Genomic DNA, 23,115 nt, shown 5'->3' with positions numbered 1-23,115 from the left:
CCACAGAGGCCAAGGTGGCCCCTTGTAGCCTGGGAAGAAAGCTGTGAATTCCTGGCAGGGGGAGGAAGAGGGTGGCACCTCTGACCAGTGGCCTGGTGTCCAGAGAGCCGGCCTGGTGGTCTGTACTCACCAGTTAGCCAGGTGGGGTTCGCTTCAGTTACCTCCCACGGCCCCTCATCGTGGCCTCCTCAGAGCCCTGGCTGCTCCTGCCCGAGTGCCCAGCCTCTCTCCTGTCCCCAGAGCCTGCCCCCTGCTGGCGGGACCACGGCTGCAGGCTGTCCACCTGACCGTCTGGGAAGATGAGCGCCTGCGGGAGGAAGGCGCTGACCCTGCTGAGCAGTGTCTTTGCCGTGTGCGGCCTGGGCCTCCTGGGCATCGCCGTCAGCACCGACTACTGGCTGTACCTGGAGGAGGGCGTGGTCCTGCCCCAGAACCAGAGCACGGAGATCAGGATGTCCCTGCACTCCGGCCTGTGGCGCGTCTGCTTCCTCGCAGGTGAGGGCACAGGGTGAGCCTGCCCAAGAGTCCCCTGCCCCACCTTGGGAGGAGAGGCCCCGCTGGAAGGAGGCGGTTCCCTCGGACAATCCTCATGAACCCGGGCCATGTCCCTGCGGCCACCAGGACCCACCCCAGACCGGAGCCTGGAGTATAGTGTCCATTTGAGCAAGTCCTCTCGTCTCCCGGGGCCTGGGCCCTCCCACGGGAAAGGTGACTGTGACCACGCCTCCCCCCGCTCCACCTCCAGCTGAGGACAGCTGGCACAGCTCAGGGCTAGAGGTGCCCTCCGCGCCTGAGCCAGGGATTCACTGATCTCCATGCCCACAGCACTGCCAGGCAGGACTGGTTACTGATCCCACCCTGCACACGAGGGAATGAAGGTTCGGGAGGCGACCGGGTCCCCTTGATTCAACGTCGCTGCATCCACCAGTTTCCAGGGTGGGCGATACTTCAAACCCACCTTCCAGAAGGACCTGGACAGGCAACCGATCCTTGTCTTCATAGGTGAGGAGCGCGGACGCTGCTTCACCATAGAATACGTGATGCCCATGAACAGCCAGCTGACGTCCGAGTCCACGGTCAACGTTCTGAGTAGGTGCCTCAGACTCCATCCTGGGCCCTGGCCAGATAGCGCAGTGAGCAGGGCGGAGGGAAGGGATGGGTGACCACTTGTTTCTTTGGAACTAAGGTCCTCAGACTCAGCTGGTGGTGCTGGCCTGAGCTCCCCGGGACTTACTGTCGATTATTGATCCAAGGGTGGTGACGGGTTCGAAATGTCCCAGCCCTGTGACCCAGGCAAGTGAGAGGCCATCCATACCCAGCATCTTGGTCTGGTTGGGCTGCTAGAGCAAAACCCCACAGACCAGGGAGCGTATGAACACCAGAGATGTCTTTCTCTCGGGCCTGGAGACTAGGAGTTCACAATCAAGGCTCTAGCATGGCCCGTTCTGGTGGGGCCTCTTCCTGTGTCCTCATACGGCGGGAGGGAGGGGTGAGGGAGCTCTGCGGGGCCTCATTCCCTAAGGGCACTAATCCCCTGCGTGAGGGCTCCACCCTCGTGACCTAAGCACCTCCCAAAGGCCCCACCTCCTGATGCCATCACATAGGAATTTGGGGACACAGTCATTCAGGCCATAGTACTCAGGGAACTGAATCAAGCCCTCTGGCCCCCAACAAGACTGACCTCCAGGCCTTGGCCCCCAGAGCTGGTTCTGACCCCTAGGGTGCATTTGCAGTACAATTCCCCTGGGTTAGCACAGACTCCACAGGCTAAGGGCTAAGGGACAAAGCCCTGCGAGGTCCCAGGCCACCGCAGGAGGGGGTGCAGGCCGGGGAGCGCCTGCAGGTGCAGCTCTGGGGACCTGACAGCTGGCAGACACTGCCTGGAAGCCTCGCCTGAGGAGGGTAGGCAGCGAGGAAGGCGCCTGGAGCTGACGGAGGCCTCTTGTCCCTCCATCAGAAATGATTCGCTCGGCCACACCGTTCCCTCTGGTCAGCCTCTTCTTCATGTTCATTGGGTTTATCCTGAGCAACATCGGGCACATCCGTCCGCACAGGACCATCCTGGCCTTTGTCTCCGGCATCTTCTTCATCCTCTCGGGTAAGTGTGCTGTTTTCGTGCACCGTGGGCTTCTGACTCCCACAGAGCTCTGCTCCGGGAAGTCCATCCTTCCATCTGAGAAGCCATTCATTCCTCTGCCCGTCTGTCCATCCATCCAGTGCACTGTTATCAGGCACCTGAAGAGAGCTCAGCCCGCCCTCTGCGGGGCGGTACTTCCCCCTCGTCCAGAGGCAGGGACCCGGTGACGCTCTTTCCCTTTCTATGAACCTGGTGATAGTCAAGGCTACCCCGTAGCTCTGAGGCACCTGGGATGTTTCAGCAGTGGGCTGAGGGATGGGAGCCGGGATGAGGGATGGGATCTGGGCTGAAGGATGGGAGCCGGGATGAGGGATGGGATCTGGGCTGAAGGATGGGAGCCGGGCCGAGGGGTGGGATCTGGGCTGAGGGATGGGATCTGGGCTGAAGGATGGGAGCTGGGCCGAGGGGTGGGATCTGGGCTGAATGATGGGAGCCGGGCTGAGGGGTGGGATCTGGGCTGAGGGATGGGATCTGGGCTGAGGGGTGGGAGCCGGGCCAAGGGATGGGATCTGGGCTGAGGGATGGGAGCTCGGCCGAGGGATGGGAGCTGGGCCGAGGGGTGGGAGCCGGGCTGAGGGGTGGGAGCCGGGCTGAGGAGTGGGAGCCGGGATGAGGGATGGGATCCGGGCCGAGCGATGGGAGCCGGGCCGAGGGATGGGATCTGGGCCGAGGGGTGGGAGCCGGGCTGAGGGGTGGGAGACGGGCCGAGGGGTGGGAGCCGGGATGAGGGGTGGGAGCCGGGCCGAGGGGTGGGAGCCGGGATGAGGGGTGGGAGCCAGGCTGAGGGGTGGGAGCCAGGCTGAGGGGTGGGAGCCGGGCCGAGGGATGGGATCTGGGCCGAGGGTTGGGAGCCGGGCCGAGGGATGGGATCTGGGCTGAGGGATGGGATCTGGGCTGAGGGATGGGATCTGGGCTGAGGGATGGGAGCCGGGATGAGGGATGGGAGCCGGGATGAGGGATGGGATCTGGGCTGAGGGATGGGATCTGGGCTGAGGGATGGGAGCCGGGATGAGGGATGAGAGCCGGGCCGAGGGATGGGAGCTGGGATGAGGGATGGAAGCTGGGCCGAGGGATGGGAGCTGGGCCGAGGGATGGGAGCCGGGATGAGGGATGGGAGCCGGGCCGAGGGATGGGATCTGGGCTAAGGGATGGGAGCCAGGATGAGGGGTGGGAACCGGGCTGAGGGGTGGGAGCTGGGCTGAGGGATGGTAACTGGGCTGAGGGATGGGAACTGGACTGAGGGATGGGAGCCGGGCCGAGGGGTGAGGACCGGGCTGAGGGATGGGAGCCGGGACACGGGAAGTTGTTTTGACGATAGCGATGGACAGGGTCCCCTGGGCCCCCAGTGATGCAAACACACGTTAAGTGCCAAGGATGGGAGCCGGGCCGAGGGGTGGGATCTGGGCTGAATGATGGGAGCCGGGCCGAGGGGTGGGATCTGGGCTGAGGGATGGGATCTGGGCTGAGGGGTGGGATCTGGGCTGAGGGGTGGGAGCCGGGCCAAGGGATGGGATCTGGGCTGAGGGATGGGAGCTCGGCCGAGGGATGGGAGCTGGGCCGAGGGGTGGGAGCCGGGATGAGGGGTGGGAGCCGGGATGAGGGATGGGAGCCCTCGGCCCAGATCCCATCCCTCGGCCCGGCTCCCATCCCTCGGCCCAGCTCCCATCCCTCATCCCGGCTCCCATCCCTCAGCCCAGATCCCATCCCTCATCCCGGCTCCCATCCCTCATCCTGGCTCCCATCCCTCAGCCCAGATCCCATCCCTCATCCCGGCTCCCATCCCTCAGCCCAGATCCCATCCCTCGGCCCAGCTCCCATCCCTCATCGCGGCTCCCATCCCTCATCCCGGCTCCCATCCCTCGGCCCAGCTCCCATCCCTCGGCCCAGCTCCCATCCCTCATCGCGGCTCCCATCCCTCATCCCGGCTCCCATCCCTCGGCCCAGCTCCCATCCCTCGGCCCAGCTCCAATCCCTCGGCCCAGCTCCCATCCCTCATCCCAGCTCCCATCCCTCGGCCCAGCTCCCATCCCTCATCGCGGCTCCCATCCCTCGGCCCAGATCCCATCCCTCGGCCCAGATCCCATCCCTCGGCCCAGCTCCCATCCCTCATCCCGGCTCCCATCCCTCAGCCCAGATCCCATCCCTCAGCCCGGCTCCCACCCCTCGGCCCGGCTCCCACCCCTCATTGATTGAATCATTGATTGAATCATCGATTTTTCTTCAACAGTCATCCTTCAAGAGGCCCTAGTTTAATCACATAAATGGAATTAAACCTGAATAGCTCAAAACAGAGCAATTAGTTATGTCCTGATTCGATTACAGTCACTAACTGATGGGACCGGTGCCTGAGGCCGTCATTGGCACAACGGCGCCAGGAGTTTGGGCCCCGCCGACTTAACGATGGCTAGGATCTGGACACACTCTCCTTGCCTCTCTGCCCAGCGATCTCAACAGGCCACACCCAGGGGTCAGGTGGGCTGGGCAGACCGTGAGCCACTTGGTCTCCTCCATGATGTTCCTCCGCCCTGGAGACAGGAACCAGAGGCTGCTGCCTCTATCACGGGGCCTGTCTTATTCCTCCGTTTAGCAAAAGCCGCCTGCTGGCTCAGGTTCTCACCCGTCCTTCACATGAGGTCACCGGGGTGACTCAGAATGTCCGGGGGGGGCGGGGGGGGCGGGTCAGGCATCTACGTCTGACAGGTGATCCTAGCGGGCAGGTGGGGTGAGAACCCTCGGGCTTACCATGGCTCGGGAGGCGGCCGGCCAGGGCGCTTGTTTTCTTTCTTTTTTATTATTATTTGAATTTATTGGGGTGACATTGGTTCATGAAATTACACAGGTTTCAGGGGTGCAATTCCATAATCTGTCATCTGTGTATTGTATTGTGTGTTCATCACCCAAAGCTAACTCTCAAACAAAACAGGACGGGAGCTGTCTTACTGCAGCTCCGGACAGGGCCTCGGAGGAGAGCGCCGGCTCCCTCTGACCTCCAGAATGAGCGCATTGTCGCCACAAGGCCCGGGCTTTGGTCCTGAGCCCCAGGGGAGGCGGGCGCCCCATCCGCACCCCGCGGCCCTTCTCTGAACACCCGCCCTGCTCCAGGCCTCTCTCTGGTGGTGGGCCTGGTGCTCTACATCTCCAGCATCAACGACGAGATGCTCAACAGGACCAAGGACGCGGACACCTACTTCAGCTACAAGTACGGCTGGTCCTTCGCCTTCGCTGCCATCTCCTTCCTCTTAACGGAGGTAACGCCCCCCGCAGGCTGGGTGGGGAGCGGGCACTGCCCGTGCAGACCCGTGGGCGCCAGGCCCCCAGCGGTGAGCTCTCCTCTGCTCCCTCCCTCTGCAGAGCGCGGGCGTGATGTCCGTGTACCTGTTCATGAAGAGGTACACCGCCGAGGACATGTACAGGCCTCACCCCGGCTTCTACCGCCCGCGTCTGAGCAACTGCTCCGACTACTCAGGCCAGTTCCTGCACCCCGACGCCTGGGTCCGGGGCCGCAGCCCCTCCGACATCTCCAGCGACGCCTCGCTGCAGATGAACAGCAACTACCCAGCCTTGCTCAAGTGCCCCGACTACGACCAGATGTCGTCCTCGCCCTGCTGAGCTCACTGCCTACCCCCTCCCCTGTCCCCATCCCCCTATCCCCCCACCCCCCCCCACCGCCCCCCGGGACCGTGGATGGCCAGACAGCCTCTCCCGGGCTCACCCCTGCTGGCCTGTGCGCCCTGGGCCCAGCCCGTGGTGGACAGGCCAAGGCCACCCCCACGCTTAGCTGTTGTCACATGACCATGTTGTCTCCCTGCTTCCCCCAGAATGTCTCTAACTGCCCCCCAGTGGTGTCAGGAGTCTGGAGTCAGTGGGCAAGCAGATTGGCAGAGAGCATGGGTGTAGCCCCGCCTCTTGAGTGCCAATCACTCCAGCCGCTCTCCCCTTTCCTGGGACAGGTGGGTGTCTAGCTGTGTATTCATCCCTGCACACCCAACTTCATGGCCCCAGGCCAAGGCCAGCTCTGGGACGCCAAGCTCCTTCCACACCCCCAGCTGGACGTGTGTCTGCCAATGGGCCTGGCCCTCACATTCAGGATTTGGCCCACTGGACAAAAGGTGACTGATAGGGCTGTCTGACTGGTTCTGCGTTGCCAAGCAGTGTCCTTGTGAAATCTTTTATTCTTTTTGTCACCACGTCCCTCCATACAACACACCCGTCTGTGCTGCCCCCCCCCCCTCTCTGCCCACAGACTGTGACTCCTCCTCCCACCAGAACTCAGCTGCCCATCTTGGTCCCCAGGGGCTGAGGGCGCTCTGAGGCCACTCTGACGAAGTCACAAAGAGGTGTTAGTGGCTGATGATGTCTTACTATGTATGGCCCCTCCGTCCCTGACATATTCAACAGGGGTCTTTCATGCCTTAACCCCAAGAAGTGACTCTGATGATGAGAATTTTGCTGGTCCGAGTGAATATTCCCAGGCGCTGTTTCAGGCCCTGGGGATACTGTCCTTGCTCACAGGGGCCTCACTTCCAGCCCACGGCCCTAACATCGAATCATGGGGACAGATGTCTGTACCACCCGCAGAAGGCAGCTTGCGAGGAGGCTGCGTGGGAGTTGGAGCTGCCGACACCTGGTGCATTTTGAGTCTGAACAAGCCAGGCTGGGACTCTCCAGCGTCTCTCCTGAGGATGTCCGGGAACATTGGGGGGCTGCCAGTCGAACCCTAATAGAGGGTCTGCTTCCTGGGTATGGGACCTGTGTAGGCATATAGGTGCCCCCAGAAGGCAAGGCGGCATGATGCCCATTTTCCTGGTAGGAAACCTGGGCTAGGATGTGGGAGGCACCGACGTGAAGTCCACGGGGCGGAACACGGTGGGAGCACCTCTGTGGGCGTCACCCCTCAGTTCTCGGGGGTCTCAGCCGGGCGGCTTGGATCTGAGGTTTTGACTAGTGAAACTGCCGGCTGCCTGCGCGTCTCTGCCCTGCCTGCTTTCCGCTCTTCCGCGCTCTAAGGTGGCATTGTTTCTGGGCACAAGGCTACAGTGGCGCCTCGTGGGCTCTGAAAAGTACAGAGATGTGCATGTGACGTGTGCAGCCTTCCAAAGGGCAGTGGTTTGGGTTTTTGTTGGGTTTTTTTGTGTGTTTTTTTGTTTATTTGCTCAGCTGCCATAACAAAATGCCGCAGACTGGGCGGCTTAAACGGCATACACTTTTCTCACATTCTGGAGGCCAAGAGTCCGAGATCAAGGAGTCAGCAGGTTGGGCTTCGTCTGAGGCCCCCCTTGGCTTGCTGATGGCCACCGCTCGACCATGTCCTCCCGTGATCTTTTCTCTGCACCCGTGGTGTCCACACCCCCTCTTTATAAGGACCCCACCCCATAGATCGCACTAGTCAGCTTCCTGGAGAAAGCCCCAGGCGCCCTCGTGTGTGACTTCAACCCTTGCCTATGAACCAGTAGCAACTCTAAACCCAACTCTCCCTCTGTGATGGTTGTTGCGGTCTTTGGCTACTGTTTACGGAATAACATGGAAACCGCGTTCTCCCTGCAGCGAGGGGACCGGCGAGAGTCCCTGGAGGCCAGTAGGTAGCTTTTCCAGCCGGGTGGGCCGGGCGTGCAGATATGCTCTCCTACAGCTTTCTCCAGGGGAATGAGCTCGCAGGATGCACTTTCCTCGCCCTCCCGCGCCCTTCCTCTGTCACGGGAAGGAGATAGACGCCCCTCGCCCCGGGCGATGGCTGGCTGTGCCAGCTTTAGGGTGGGCCCCTCGTGGCCTGGTGCTGAGCTGCTCAGTGAAGCAGCTCTGACCCTGGGAACGTGCAGTTCACACTCATCTTAGGAACTGAGTGCCTCCTCAGTCACTGCGCAGCCATCACAGTGGCCTTTCCATCTAGGACAGTGGTCGGCAAACCACGACTCCCGAGCCACATGCGGCTCTTTGGCCCCTTGAGTGTGGCTCTTCCACAAAATACCACGTGCGGGCACACATGTACAGTGCGATTGAAACTTCGTGGCCCATGTGCAGAAGTCGGTTTTCGGCCTGGGCGAGTCTATTTTGAAGAAGTGGCATTAGAAGAAGTGGGGGTACGTTCGCTGAGGTCGACCACTCAGATTGAGGACGTTTTTAGCAAAGGCCAGCTTAGGAGTACCCTAATTAAGTTAATAACAATGTACCTACCTATAGAGTTTAAGTTTAAAACATTTGGCTCTCAAAAGAACGTTCAATCCTTGTACTGTTGATATTTGGCTCTGTTGACTAAGGAGTTTGCCGACCACTGGCCTAGGACGTCATCTCAGAGCGGAACCCTACTCGCCGCCTCTCCACAATCAAGAGGATTTGATCAACCATTAAAGTATATAAACTCAGCTCCGAGATCATGAATTAGGGTCCCTTCCCCAGTACACTTTTGGATCTTTTGTTTCCTAAGCTCTTCAAAAAATACATGGATGAGCGCTTTTCCTTTTCACCCTCAAAAAGTGGGAGGGGAGACTCATACACCAAAGTCTGATGAATTTTGGGAATAAAACCACTGAGGGTTACCAGCCATCGGGATGTCGGTTCCCTCCCACCTGGAACTCACCACCCTCCTTGCCTCAGGTGTGAGTGGGTGATGCCTCAGCACCCAAACACCAGGAGATGGCCTGCAGAGGAAGGGTCCGTTTCAGCTGTGCACCGAGGTGAGGGAGGAATTACGGGCAGATCCACACGTGTCCCCGGTTTCGTGGGGATGTTCCAGAGCCACACGTGGGGAGAGGCCCCTCCTCCGTGTTTGGGTAACTCTCCTTTCTCCCTAAGTAAACATGTTGTCCAGGCTTTGGAGAAACAGAACCAACAGGATGTGCGTATAGAGAGATTTATTTCAAGGAATTGGCTCCCCTGATGATGGAGGCTTGGCAAGTCCAAGATCTTAGGGGGAGAAAAAGATCTTACGGGGGAGGCCAGCGGACTGGAGACTCAGGGAAGAGTCCCAGTTCAAGTCTGAGGGCCGTCTGCCCAGGGGAAGTCAGTCTTTGTTCCGTGCAGGCCTTCAGGTGATGGGTGAGGCCCACCACATTATGGAGGGCAAGCTGCTTTACTCACAGTCCACGGATTGCAATGTTAACCTCATCCCCAAAGTAACATCTTTACAGGCGTTCCACCTGAAGAAGTGCAGGGGCAGTACCCGCACACCCAGGGCCTTGTGCCTCAGGCTGCCCCTCTAGCGGCCACCTGCTCCATGCGTACACAGAGCCCATTTGCCACTCTCCAGTCTTGACTCTTATCCCACGCTCAGTCGACACCCTCTCACATGCTAAGAAGACCCTTAGGATGTTAATTAGCCTGTGGGACACAAACACTCCACGTCCTGAGTGGGTACAGATGTGGATGAACAAGTGGGTTCTGCCTGTTGCAGGGATGGTGTAGAGCAGCGGTTCTCAGCCTTGGCTGCACATTAGAATCACCTGGGAATCTTTTGAAAATCCTGATTGCTGGGCCTCATCCTCCGGAAATTCTGTTTCTTTGTTACTAATGTTGTGGCCCCGCCCCATAACAAAGAAACAGGATTTCCGGAGGATGAGGCCCAGCAATCAGGATTTTCAAAAGATTCCCAGGTGATTCTAATGTGCAGCCAAGGCTGAGAACCGCTGGTGAAGAGTGTGGAGTGGAGGGGAGTCAGCATATCCATGCATGTTCGGGCCTAGACAGGCCGGGACCCAGCCTGAGCTGCGAGTGTGGGCTCAGCCACGGTGAGGCTCCGCAGCCACCACCTGAAGGCTTGACAGTCCCCGGAGGGTAGAGGGTGGTGCACCACAGCCCGGTCGTAGCCCCTCCAGGACCTGGAGACCTAACTTTTTCCTTCATATAATGAGGGCGTTGGATAACATTGTCTCCAGGTTCTGTCTCCAACTCTGCAGGCAAAACCCAACCAAGTATAAGTGATGGACTCCCTGCCTCTCCCCCAGCCCCCACCCCCCAACTCCTTCCTCTTGCCTGAAGCACCTGGACAACAACACAAAGAAAATGGAATTTGGGTGAAAGAGCAGATGGGCTTTGTCAGCGGTGCTCCCAGCCCAGAGCCTGGGTTTGCTCCCAGGTGGGGCCGAAGAGCGTTTCTCCAACGAGCTTTCAGGTGCTGTCAGGGTTGTGCCATGCTCTTGGCTCTAGGGCAGTGATTCTCAACCTTCTGGCCCTTTAAATACAGTTCCTCATGTTGTGACCCAACCATAAAATTATTTTCGTTGCTACTTCATAACTGTAATGTTGCTACTGTTATGAATCGTAATGTAAATACCTGATATACAGGATGGTTTTAGGTGACCCCTGTGAAAGGGTCGTTCGACTGCCAAATGGGGTCGCGACCCACAGGTTGAGAACCGCTGCTCTAGGGACTGGGTTCCAGACACAGGAATTGTTTAAAGCTCCCAATGTGGCCCTAAGGTGCTACCAGGGTGAGAACCACCGGCTGAGATCTACCAGGATCTACCCCTTGGGACTGGGCTAAAGCCCCTGCTCAGGCGTTTAGTTGCAAGTCAGGTGGCTCCCCAAACAAAAATGCAGGAAAAGAAGGGGAAAGAGTGCCGGGCGGGCACCCAGGGATGCTTCAGACCCAGGCATCCTCCTTGCTACCTCCCGGCCCCCGCAGACTCGGCCTCCTAGACCAGGGCTGTGTGTGCCTCGGGCAAGTTGTCAAGTCCGTGGGCTCATGCCCAGCCTCTCTCTCTGGGGCCCTTTCCCTGGTGAGCTGGTCTTCACTGGGGGCAGCAAGAGCCCGGCCCTGAGAAGGAGGACAGCAGCGCTCAGCTTTCTGGAGTTGGCGTGCTCTCGCCTCACTGCCGGGGCCCAGGGACGGGCTTCCGGCCCTGAGTAGGCGTGATGGATGTTCAGCAATGACCTTGCCGTCTCAGGGCTCCGGCTGCAGAGTTTAAACCAATCTTCACCACTGGTCTTTGAATAATTCATGTCACACTCGGCGAGCATAAAGAGAACAGGGCTTGAGGGCTCTGGAGGTTTCTGATCAGGCAATAAAGAGACCATGTATTACAGGCTTCTCTGCAGAACGATTTTGGGTCAATTGTAATATTAAATCCACCCACATCCGCACGTCCACCTCCTACCCCATCTCAGATACAATAAAATCTGAATGAACACACTGGAATCCATGGGGGTGGGGAGTATGTATGCAAAGTGTAAAGTCCTTTTCTGATTCAGTGACCTTTCTTAATAAAATGGTAAAGAGCCTGAATTAAGCCCCACAAAAGGCTCCGGGTGAGTGGCACATATTAAACCCAAAGCGATTCCTGGTGCCCTGAACGATCAGGCTGGATGGCCTGTCCTGCAAGGTCAGCCCTGGGTTTGGGGGAATGGATGTGCCGTCTTGCATCAAGACATCACCAGACGTTACCATCACCAACATGCACGGGAAGCCCTATCACAGTGGTTGGCACATAGTAGGTTCCTTGCAAGCACTGTCTCATTGAACCCTCCTGATCCTCTACACTGAGACCTACGGAGGGTTAGGGACTTGCTCGTGGCCATGCAGGTGGTCATATTGCAATGTTCTGGCAGTCAGTCCTGTTTCAACGCAGTCGGCATCTTCATTTCTAACGCCCAGCGTGGCCAAAGCACCCACTTCCACCATCAGAGACATCCCCCGTCTAGGTTTCCATGGGGAGGAAAAGGTGTCGGTAATGGGACGGATGGTGAGGTGGTGTTCCCCTGAAAGCTGTCTGCTTGCTAGTCCTGGCTTCGTGTCACATCTCTGCTCGTGATGCTCAATTCTCGGTGACACCCGCTGGGTGTCCTACCATTCAATGCTGACACTAACCAGAGTTGGCAGAGATGCCACAGCTGAAGGGCTCAGTCCCACAACACTGCCCTCCCCCCACCCCACTTCAGACGCCGGTCACCAGAAGAAGCCCCCCACCCCCACCCCATCACTCACAACTTCTGTCCAACTTGCCTCATCAGGTCCAATCATTGCCAGAAGAGCTCACAGGACTCAGGGAAACACACACACTCACCACCTTATTACGTAGTAAAAGGTACAATAGAGGATACAGGTGAGCCGCCAGATGAAGAGAGACACAGGGTGAGGTGTGTGGGTGCGAGACCCCCCACACAGAAGCCCATCGGCTGGGGAGGGGAAAGGGTATTTATGTTTGTCCCACACAACGCCTCCTGGGACAACCTGGGTGTGAGCTGCCGTGCTGCCGCTGCGGGAGGTGCAGAGAACAATGCACAGTGTGAATGACTTCCCCTTCGCCACACGGACATGCGACACCTGTCACCTTGTTCTCCTAAGTCATAGTAATCCAACTGTGAGCCACACTCAGCCGGTGGGTGGAAATTCAATGTCCCCAAGGGCTGCCAAGGATTCCCCGGGGAGTGGACGGTATAGGTTAGTTAGCAGATGCCTGGAGATCCACAGCCCAGCGCAGTGTGGGTCCTGGGGTCCCGGCAGAGGCAGGGCCCCGACTCCTGGTGGCCACTGTCCTCAGAAGCCCCACTCTACACCCCCCCTTGGGCCCTGCAAGGGACTCTGGTCTCCATCACGCTGGGTACCTGCCAACTGCACTTCCTGGCTCACTTCTTGCTCACGTGGCATGGGGACTGTCCCCAGGTTCACTATCTCCCTTGACCGCTTCCAACCTGTCCCTGTGGGAAGACACTGCATATTACCGCCCAGTGAGTCCCTGGAAACACAACAGGGGACTCTCTTCCTGGATCTTGGGAGAAGGAAAAGATAGGGGAAATGGTCACAGTGTCCTTCAACACTTGCCCTGCTAGCCTATTAATAATAATTACATTAAGGCTAATATATTGTTTGGCTTGGCTGTTGCTACCACTTATTACTCCATCTATTGGAAAAAATCCGCATTCTTAACCGGCACACCTGGGAAGTCTCGGGTGGATGCAAACAGGGCCACGTGGAGATTGAAGGGATGCGGCCAGGGGCCCCCAGAAAGAGAATAGGCAGGAAGGACCCTCCCTGGGGAGGGGAGCCCTTCGAGGGACCACAGCCCCGACACCCTGATTTCACATTCTGGCCCCAGAACGGGGAGAGCACGCGTCCCTGTTTGTCTCAGGCAGTCTGTAGTCGTCGGAGCAGCAGCTTCAGGAAAGAGACCTTAGCTTCCTCCTCCTTTTGGGGCTTTGACCGGGTCTGGGAACAGCTGAGCCCTGTCCCCCGGCACAGGGGACCCCCTAGACCTCTCACTGCAGGGCTCACAGGGAGATTCACCTCTGTGTCTGTGCCTCAGCCCTGTCTCTCGCTGCCCGGGGGCTCCTCGGCAGTGACAGTGCAGTGGGCACACCAGGGCAGGCTGCTTGGTGGGAAGTGCAGGCTTCGTGGCTCAGGGCCTCCTGGCCACCTTGGCGAGCCCCCAGCTGCAGGATGATGCAGGGCACCCCACATCCCCGCCCTTCCCTCCCAGGCCTTCCCACCCATGAGTCCAACCTGGGCCTCCGCTTCCAGGAGCATCTGGGTTGACAGGAGCCAGCAGCTGGGTTGGTGTGCCCATATTCTAGATGCCAACACTGAGGCTCAGAGACGGGGAGCAGAGGACCCTACCCTCAGCCCACCTCCCCCTCAACTCAGCCCAGCTCACAGGCGGCTCCATCAGCTACCAAAGGGGGCAAAACCACGTGATCATGCCAAACAAGGGGGAGGGGCCACCTGAGCAGCCAGAAGTGGGCAGGGGAACAAGGGGGCAGGGCCAAGTGATTGGCAGGAAGTGGGCAGGGGAACAGGGGGCGGGGCCAGGTGATGAGTCCTACCAGGTGTACCGGTTAATAATGCAGATTTTTTTTCAATAGATGGAGTTACACATATGTTGATATATATGAGACTTGATAGGTATGCTATTTTGTTGTATTGACAACAAGCTTCAAAACTTCATATGTCAAATTTTCTGAAGGTGTTAACATCATAGATATTTTTATGCTTAAAAATGTCGAATTTCATGCCAAAAAAAGAGCATTTGCGGGAAGTTATAATTCATTACTTTATTTTGAAGAAAACTGCTGCTGAAAGTTATAATATACTTCGGGAAGCGTATGATGAACATGCTCCATCTCAAGATACTTGTGAACGCTGGTTTAAACACTTTAAAAGTGATGATTTCGATGTGAAAGACAACATCCAGGTCAATCTGAACCACGCTTTGATCGTGAAACAACCAGAATGGGCCAGAAGACACGGCAAAGTAATTTTGCTTCATGATGATGCACCATCACACACTTCAACACCAGTTAAAGACACCTTAAAAGATCTGGCCTGGGAAGTAGTAACCCGCCCGCCGTATCCACCAGACCTTGCTCCTTCAGATGACCACTTGTTCCGATCGATGGCACACGCGCTTTCTGAGCAGCGCTGCAAAGCGTACGAAGAAGTGGAAAATTGGGTCTCTGAATGGTTTGCCTCAAAATCACAAATTACCTGAAAGATGGGGGAAATGTGTAGCTAGCGATGCACATTACTTTGAATAAAGCACTTTTGACATTTCTCTTGAAATTATCGTGTTTCCTTTGATGACAAACTCCGCATTATTAACCGGTAGGAACACCTGGTAATCACTGCCTAGGACACCAAGGTGGACATCCACTGTCTTTTGCCTACATCCCGGTGAAAATCCCAGTGACAGACCCCAGGAGCACAGGATCGAGAGGCCGGAGCTGTGAGCTCACCTCCCAGATCTGACCACGGTGCCTCCAGTCCCCACCACTCACAGAGGGCGATGCTACAAGAGTGGCTTCTGCCTCTCCCTCCAGATCGGGCGGCCACTCCCGAGGGATCCGCCGAGGAGGGAGTGCCGGCATCACAGGATGTGAGCACGCTGTTCGGTCAAACACTGCTCTTTGCTGCTCCGAAGGCAGGCTACAGGTTTTACTCCCCCAGGCAAGGCATGGGTGCCCCTCTGTCCCCACCCCACCCCCCCACGGACCTCCCCTGCACCCATCACCCAGGTTCAACTAGGATGAATGCATGTCCATTCCCCGATTATTCAGAAGCAGATCCCAAACCCCACATCATGTCTTCCGTAAATTTTTACTGTGTATCTGCAAAAACTAGGACTCCTTAAACACCACCATGCCAATAAGAACACCTGTAAAATATGAACAATCCTTCCCTCGTGTCACCATCTGAAATTAGGAGGCAGGCAACCTCTGGCTGTCTTCCCATTGTGAGGTGAGTAGCCATCGACAGCCATGGCCTAGGTCCCTTATCCCATTGGTGGTTGCCAAATGGTGATACCACTCTTCGCGCTTTGCTGAGCCGGAATGAGGCCGGGCAGAGGGACCTCCCTCGCCCGCTCCCTGGTTTCTGACCCTCGGCCATCGCTCCGTTCGCAGCTGCGTATGCCCCGTTGCGTGGACCTGCCCAGCCACCAATGCGTGTTACAGCCCTGTGACATGTTGCCAGGCCTGACTCAGAAGCCCCCTTTGTTCTCAGCTTCCTGTCCAACGCAGACCTCCAGGTCGTGAGCATTCGTGTGATTCTTCTTTCTGGCCCTTGCGCTTTCCCTGGGCTCCAAGGCCGTGAAACAACCACGTCACACAAGTGCCTCCTCTGTGACGTCTGCCCTGGTTAAATGGCTCAGGAGTGGCCAGTTCTTTGCCATCTTGTGGAGGGGCCCAGAACAAGGCCTGAAGGCCATTCCCAGGGAGGCTGGGCGAGTTCCCCGTTCCCATCCAAGGCTGCACTGCCAGGAGCGCCCCCCGCCCCCCTTGCCCCCATGGAGAGGGGCCTTTCCAGGAGGCCCCCTTTAGCTGTGAGTCACCAACTCTCGAGCCCCAAAACCCACAAGAAAAAATGCAAATAGATTCGGTGAAGAGGGAAGTAGAGCCACCACTGTGTGGGAGAGGATGTTATAATACCAGGCTGTCACCAAATTAACGTTATTAGACGAGTGTGCAAAAATAGCAGCCATCATTACTCCCATACAGTAGCTCAAGCTGAGCTTTCAGCGCGTCTTTGTGCCCCCAACCCAGGGCTGCCGCAGCTCCGGCCCCTCTGGTTCTTCCTCCTTCCCTCTCTCCAGGATGCTGCACAGGAAAGAGGCCCAAGCAAGCCCCCAGAACCTCTTTATTTCCTTGGGAAAGAAGACAAGGATGGGAACTGAGATTTCTCCGGCACCTATCGTGCCAGGCCCTTTATATATGGAACTCCTTTTAATCCTCAGAACAACCTAATGAAGGAAGTGCTGTTATTCCCATTGGACAGATGAGCAAACTGAGTCCAAGAGAGGTCGTGTAGCTTGCCTAAGGGTCGCTGGGCTTGTAGATATGAAAGCCTGGGTTTGAACAACTCCAAAACCTCTGCCCTTTGCCCTTTGCTCTTTGCCTTGCTACTCCAAATATTCCTCTGACCACTATGTCCCCAAACTCCTCCTCCACCTCTCCACAGACAGTTCACGCCAAAGTACCCACCCACGGCACCGTGGCTTTTAGAGTCGGCTCTGTCCCAAGTGAGCTGCGTGTCTCCCTGCTCGTGGCCTGGCCGCTGCTCAGCTCAGCCCGGGGCCAGGTGTGGGCCATGAGCTCTCGCAGGAGAACAGAGCAGGTGGGAGGGGGGAAGGTTGAGGTGCAAGCAGAGGCTGCCTTCCTGGCAACGGGCTGAGGACCCCTGGTCATGGCAGGGAGGCCAGAGGCTCAGGAGGGGGTGGCCCCAGCACAGAGCTGGTCGGCAGGCCGCAGCCTGCTCCTCATAGCAGCAGCCCGCTCCTCGCTCTGACTCGAGAGGTGGCTTCACCACTCTGCCCGCCAGCTCATCCATCAGGTGTAAGTAATCACCTGCGTTCATGATGTTCTTTGTCATAAACAACGCATTATACAAAGGCTGTACATAAAAGGTGGCCATGCATCCGGCGGGCACATAGCCCCTGAGGGCCTTCCCAAGAACCAAGCTCTGGGCTGGAGCTGGGGATGAAGACAGCGGTGGTGAGACCAGATCTTGTCCCTTTGGCCTTAAGAAGCTCACAGGTGAACAGAGCAGTGGTGAGGAGGAGGAGGAGGAGGAGGAGGGGGAGAAGGAGGAGGAGGAGGAGGGGGAGGAGGAGGAGGAGGAGGAGGAGGAGGAGGGGGAGAAGGAGGAGGAGGGGGAGGAGGAGGGGGAGGAGGAGGGAGGGGGAGGAGGAGGGAGGAGGAGGAGGAGGGGGGAGGGAGAAGGGGGAGAAGGAGGAGGGGGAGGAGGGGGAGAAGGAGGAGGAGGAGGGGGAGGAGGGGGAGGAGGAGGAGGAGGGGGAGAAGGAGGAGGAGGGGGAGGAGGAGGAGGAGGAGGGGGAGGAGGAGGAGGAGGAGGGGGAGGAGGAGGAGGAGGAGGGGGAGGAGGGGGAGGAGGGGGGAGGGGGAGGAGGAGGAGGAGGGGGAGGAGGGGGAGAAGGAGGAGGAGGAGGGGGAGGAGGGGGAGGAGGAGGAGGAGGAGGGGGAGGAGGAGGGGGAGGAGGGGGAGGAGGAGGAGGAGGGGGAGGAGGAGGAGGAAGAGGAGGAGGAGGGGGAGGAGGGGGAGGAGGGGGGAGGAGGGGGAGGAGGAGGGGGAGGAGGAGGAGGGGGAGGAGGAGGGGGAGGAGGAAGAGGAGGGGAGGAGGAGGGGGAGGAGGAGGAGGAGGAGGAGGAGAGAGGAGGAGGGGGGAGGAGGGGGAGGAGGGGGGGGAGGAGGAGGAGGGGGAGGAGGGGGAGGAGGAGAAGAGGAGGGGGGAGGAGGAGGGGGAGGAGGAGGAGGAGGAGGAGGAGGAAGAGGAGGAGGGGGGAGGAGGGGGAGGAGGGGGGAGGAGGGGGAGGAGGGGGGGGAGGAGGAGGAAGAGGGGAGGGAAACGGGGAGGGGAGGGGGAGGACCCTGTCAATGAAGAACTCGGGTCCCTGTTGCTGGGAGCGCTGTGCACGGACCCTCAGCCATCGGCTCCTCTGCTTGGGGACTTGCCTCAGCGGCAGGGCCACCTGACCATGGCCATGCCCTTCCCCGGGCAGCGGACATCCAATGACTGCTCCGTTGGGGAATGTAAAGGCCTGGCTGTAACCGAACCATTCAGCCTCTGGAGGGCCGGTCTGGCTCCAGCGCCCCCTAGAGGTGGAGCTTGACCGCAGCTGGGCGCCTCCTCTGCCCAGGGCTGGGCGGTCTCAAGGGCCCTCTCCCACCTCCCGCGGGCACCCCAGCTCCTTCTCATGGCGCTTCCCGGGAACCCAGCCTGCCACGGGGCGTCGCTGTGATCATGTAATTGCTGCCGGCCTCTTCCGGGGTGCTTGTGGGTGAGCCCAGCCACAGGATTTGCAGGCAGCCTGGGGAACGTGCGGTAAAACACATGCCCTGCCCAGCGGCTGGCTCCCCATCTGCCCAAGGAGTGGGCAAGGGACTCAAGCGGCCGATTAGGGTCCCTCTCACCGATGGGCTAAGGTGGGGAGCTCCCTGCCCCCACCCCGCTTCAATGAGAGCAGCTCAGCCTGGTACCGATTTCATGTCAGATGGCTCCCTGTGCGGTTCTGTCTCCGCATCCAGTCCCTTCGGGCCAGTGGTCTTGCTCTGCCCTTAGGAACCACCCCACAAACGCCCTGCTCCACAGCCTCACATCTGAGCGTCGTTCTGGGTCCCCACGGGTGGGCCACCTCTTCTCCAGGGAACTACGCCCACCCCCCTTTCCCAGTCTGTGGGCACTGTGTTTCTGGTCCATTTCATCCTCCTGGTCACCGGTCTCTGCACACGCTTGATTGAAATGTCTCTTTTCAGTGTGATTGGCAGAATCGACCAAAACTCCGGGGCCTCAAGCTGGAGGCCAGCCCTGTCCTTGATGGGGGCGTCGTGCGTGTGTCTGTTTGTTACGAAAATGCCATGAACCTGTCAGGGAAGGTGCCTTCCCGGCCGGCAGCCCTTAAGCCAGTCCTCGCCAGCCAGTACCTGGAAATAGGGCTTCCCTTTACCTCCTCCCTTTATCAAATTCCGCCCTCGTCCATGCAACCTAGAACGTGCACCCACGTAGCAGCTTTATTTCCTTCACATTTCAAAGGCTGCCCCAATTTTCTAAGAAAAAAAGCTAACAATGCTGCCCTCTTGTGGCCAATGTCTTGCTCTCCTCCTCAATGCATTGCCTTGCGAGAGAATGAAGCCGGCTCCTTTCGTGGTTCGGACGTTGCCTCGGCTGCATTTCCTTCTGAATGACCCACGCCCGCTCGTGGGAATGCTGGTGACGGCAGCCTCAGGCCGCTTGCCCGCCGCGAGCCCCGCCTCCGTGCTGCTGGGTTTATGGAGCTTTCTGCAGCGCCTGGCCGGTGTCACCGCCCTCGGAGGCCGGGCACGCTCCTGTCCACGCGGAGCCCGAGTGAGGACGCTGAGTCGACCTCAGGGCTTCATGCTTTATTGCAAAACAATCCGAAACGTACAGAAAAGTTGCAAATCCAGAACAAAGAATCTTTTTCTAAATTAGAGGTTCCCAAACTTTCTGGCTAAGTGGCACCCTCGGGGTCCTGGTAATATTTCCATGGCACGCCTAGGCCAAAGGTCACAATCTCTATCCACGCTGAGCATGGATGCCCCCTGCGTGGGTTCCTGGTGTCCTCCAGGGGACAGTGGGAGGTGACGGGAAGGACTACGGGCCTGTGGTTCAGGCTTGGGGGAGCCACCGCTGGGGAGTCTGTTGGGAAAGCAATTCAAAGGTGATTAAAATTAGTTTCTTTAAAAGAAGAAGACCCAAAGCCCACCACCGTCCAAATGCATTTACCTGAACAGACAGGAAATTTTTAGCAGGAAAAAAAAAGAAAAAAAAGACAGCTGGGATACACACACACACACACACACACACACACACACACACCCCGGATGCCCAGCTTCTGCAGGCAGGCAGCTTTGTTCTGCTGGGAGGACGCTGCGATCAGGAGGCGGATAATTAAGCTGCAAACATAAGGGAGACACTTCTTTGGCGACAGAGCATTGCAGAATGTTCTGAAATGCCACCCTCTCCGGCCAAGGAGAAAGACAGTGTGGAGAATCTAGCAGTTGCCTCCAACAGCTTCCGCCCGCCCTGATGGACTGAGAGATGAAGAGGGCAGGGGAGGCTGTGACAGAGGGAGGAGGAGAGGACGGGCAGACACCACCAGGGGGTGAGCCTGGGTCTGAGGCTACAAGGCAGGAGGAGGAGAAGAGGGTGAGTACCCCAGGCTGTCCCGTTTTTTGGCTCCCAGCCTTGGATCTGAGAATGCACCACTCATGTCCTATGGTCTTTCTGTCATTGAGAAGGAATTTCTCAGCAGCCAGGATCCAGCTGTATGAATTCGCAAACTACAACTTTAAAGCAAGTTTCCTGCCTTAATAGAGGCACATCTGTAATTAACTCGGGGGGGGGGGGGTCATTTCGGGAAGCAAGTGCTCCTCACCAGGCCCCAGCTGGTTGGCATGGAAACGCCTGGCACACAGCGGCAGGTTCTGGAAGGTTCTGGCAGAGCATATCCATGCTGCTGTTTTGATGAAGCTGTCTTGGTGCCGTGGATCCTCTGACTGTGGCTAAAAACTAAAAAGCTTTAACCTTCACATATTGGCCCCTAACAAGTTCCCACTCAACAAATCATGGGAAAGTTAGACATGGAGGAAATAAATCCAAGTGAGGCCTAAAGGATACAGCTGATCCAGTAGGGTCTGTGATCAGGGAAGGCTTCCCAGAGGAGGTGGCATTTACTAGTAAGCCCACCTGATGAGTAAGAGTGCCCCGGGGAAAGGCCTCCGGCCATTGTTTGCAGGCTGGAACCAGCTGTGCAAAGGCTCTGCTATGGGTTTGAAGACCCGAGAGGAGCCCAGGACAGCAAGCAGGAGGCAGGAGGGACAGAAGAGATGGAGGTTAGGGTTGGGCATCCAGATTACATTGCTTGCACACATTACGTGGTGTTTTGGGAGAGAAAAGGAACAGCGTCTTAGAGAACCATTTTCCATTAAAATGTCAAGTCAAAACGTCTGCTCAAGCCAGAGACCCGTTCCCAAGGGCCTGCGGCTGCTCTTCTCTGCCAGGTGTTCTGAGTCATCTATTTCTGAGCACACCGCAGAGAACACAGCAGAGAGAAGGGTGAATTTTGTGTTTATTCCCAGGAATTATCCCCAGGAAAAGGCGGGGAACCACTCCCATTTGTTAGGTGCCAGCCATGTGCCAGGTGCTGGACCCGTCACTGGACATAAGTTGTCTCCCACCTGATCTTCAGAACGACCTGTCCCAGGAGTGACCATTTTCTCCACTGTGTCCCCGAGAAGGGGGACTCTCGGGGAATCCAAATTGCTTACCTGGCCAGCAGAGGGTGGATCCTGACATTGGAGGTCAGGTTTATCCGACTCTAACACCTGTCGATCTTCCATGATTGCCTGCCACCTTCAACTATTTTCTTTAAGGTTTTTAAATTGATTTTTAGAGAGAGAGGGAGAGAGAGAGAGAGAGAGAGAGAGAGAGAGAGAGAGAGAAACATTGATGTGAGCGCAGAACGTCAGTCAGCTGCCTCCTACACATCCACTACGGGGGATCGAGCCTGCAATTCGGGCATGTGCCCTGACCGAGAATCAAACCAGCAACCTTTCGGTTCACGGGTCGACCCCCAACCAACCGAGCCACACTGGCCAGGGCTCAACTAAGTTTCTTTGCGGAAGGGTCACTCAGCCATTGAATGGTATTTATTGAGTACCGACTGCATGCCAGAGGCTGTTCTAACCAGAGGCCCTGCCATTCGGGAATTTACCTGTCAGTGGGCAGGGCTGGGGATGGAACTCAGTAACCAACTTGGCACACACCTGAGACAGGCTCAGGGGCAAGGACAGCGAGAAGGCGGGAGGGAATGGGGGCAGCCTCTCTGAGGAGGTGGCATTTGTGTTGAGACCCGAATGGTGGGGAACATTTGTGGAATCTATTAATAATAAAGGTTTGGATTAAGTTCAGAAAATGGTGGCATAACTCTGAGCAAGAAACGTGGTGCAGAGCCATTGGCAAGGTGGCCTGCTCAGACACAAAGCGAGAAGCCCCATCTAGTGGCCAGATCCCGCAACTGCATAAATGGGACCTGCAGCCGGGAGAACTCCAGTCATCCAACATCCATGGGTACCAGAGAGAGAAAAGAATAACCCCCTAAATTAATGAATAAAACCACCCAACTTCACATGGATCTGTGTGTGCATATCTGCATGCCACGTTTACTGCCACATCCCGGTACCACTTGTCACATTAATATTAACTTTTTTTCTATAGACCAACTTACTTGTTTACTTAAATACATTTCCCTTAAAAGAAAAGTCTTTGCAGCTGTATCCAGTGAATGGAAGTCCAAAGTCACGCACAAAAGATGTGGAAAATTATCCTCCAGAGAATCTATGGAACATCGAGTCGTGTCCTTGCCTTCCCGCTAGTTGCCGCTGCCACCTGAGGGTTCTGGGCTGCAGGCCTTGCTCAGCCAAAGGTGGGACGCGGCCGTCAGAGACAGGAGCAGAGCTGGGGCTCGCCTTAGTCAGAAGGCACCGGGAGAACAGTTTCTGACGGGAGAGCGGAAATTATCTGCCCAGGCTGCGCTATGTGTATTTGCTGGTCCAGGCCTGGAATCTTGATGACAACATTGGAAACGGCCCTGGTGACCACAAACCCAACTCCCACCCCCACACAGGCCCCAGGAGGTTAGAGCAAGGTCACACAAGGTGCGGTGCGCCTGCCCCCGACACTAGGTCTCCTGCTCACGATGCCTCTGCACCTGGGGAGGCCAGTGTCACCCATGACGTGTGACCTCCTCTTTGAATGACTGTCTGAGTTATCGAAAGCTGCTTTAAAACAGATTTGAGTGAGAGGTCGGCTCCTCTGAGTGCTTTTTAGGAAGGTTTTCTGCATTATGATATCGTAGTCCAGGGAAAGCACAGAAAAGATCATTATCTCAATATAATTTTTTTTCATTTTAAAATGTTTTATTTTTTAATTGATAGGCTGTATTTTTTAGAGCAGTTTTAGGTGTACAAACAAATAGTATACATTTCAAAGTAAAATTTTCAGAAAAGTCCTCAAGTGCAA

General features: G+C 57.3%; 1 protein-coding gene across 1 annotated transcript; it reads left to right on the top strand.

Moving 5' to 3' along the window:
- Positions 1-299: 299 nt before the first annotated feature.
- On the top strand, positions 300-11,354 carry CACNG5 (calcium voltage-gated channel auxiliary subunit gamma 5; the record flags this gene model as incomplete). The annotated part of the gene is made up of 5 exons (XM_081109695.1): positions 300-495; positions 1,003-1,089; positions 1,958-2,098; positions 5,240-5,385; positions 5,489-11,354. 5 exons carry the CDS (start codon positions 300-302, stop codon positions 5,744-5,746), a joined length of 828 nt encoding a protein of 275 aa, XP_080965821.1. The 3' UTR covers positions 5,747-11,354.
- Between the last annotated feature and the right edge of the window lie 11,761 nt (positions 11,355-23,115).

The sequence above is a fragment of the Myotis nattereri genome (assembly GCF_964212035.1).
Source record: "Myotis nattereri genome assembly, chromosome: 16".
Taxonomy (NCBI): domain Eukaryota; kingdom Metazoa; phylum Chordata; class Mammalia; order Chiroptera; family Vespertilionidae; genus Myotis; species Myotis nattereri.
The sequence above is the reverse complement of the archived record's forward strand: the minus strand, read 5'-3'. Positions and strand labels throughout refer to the sequence as shown.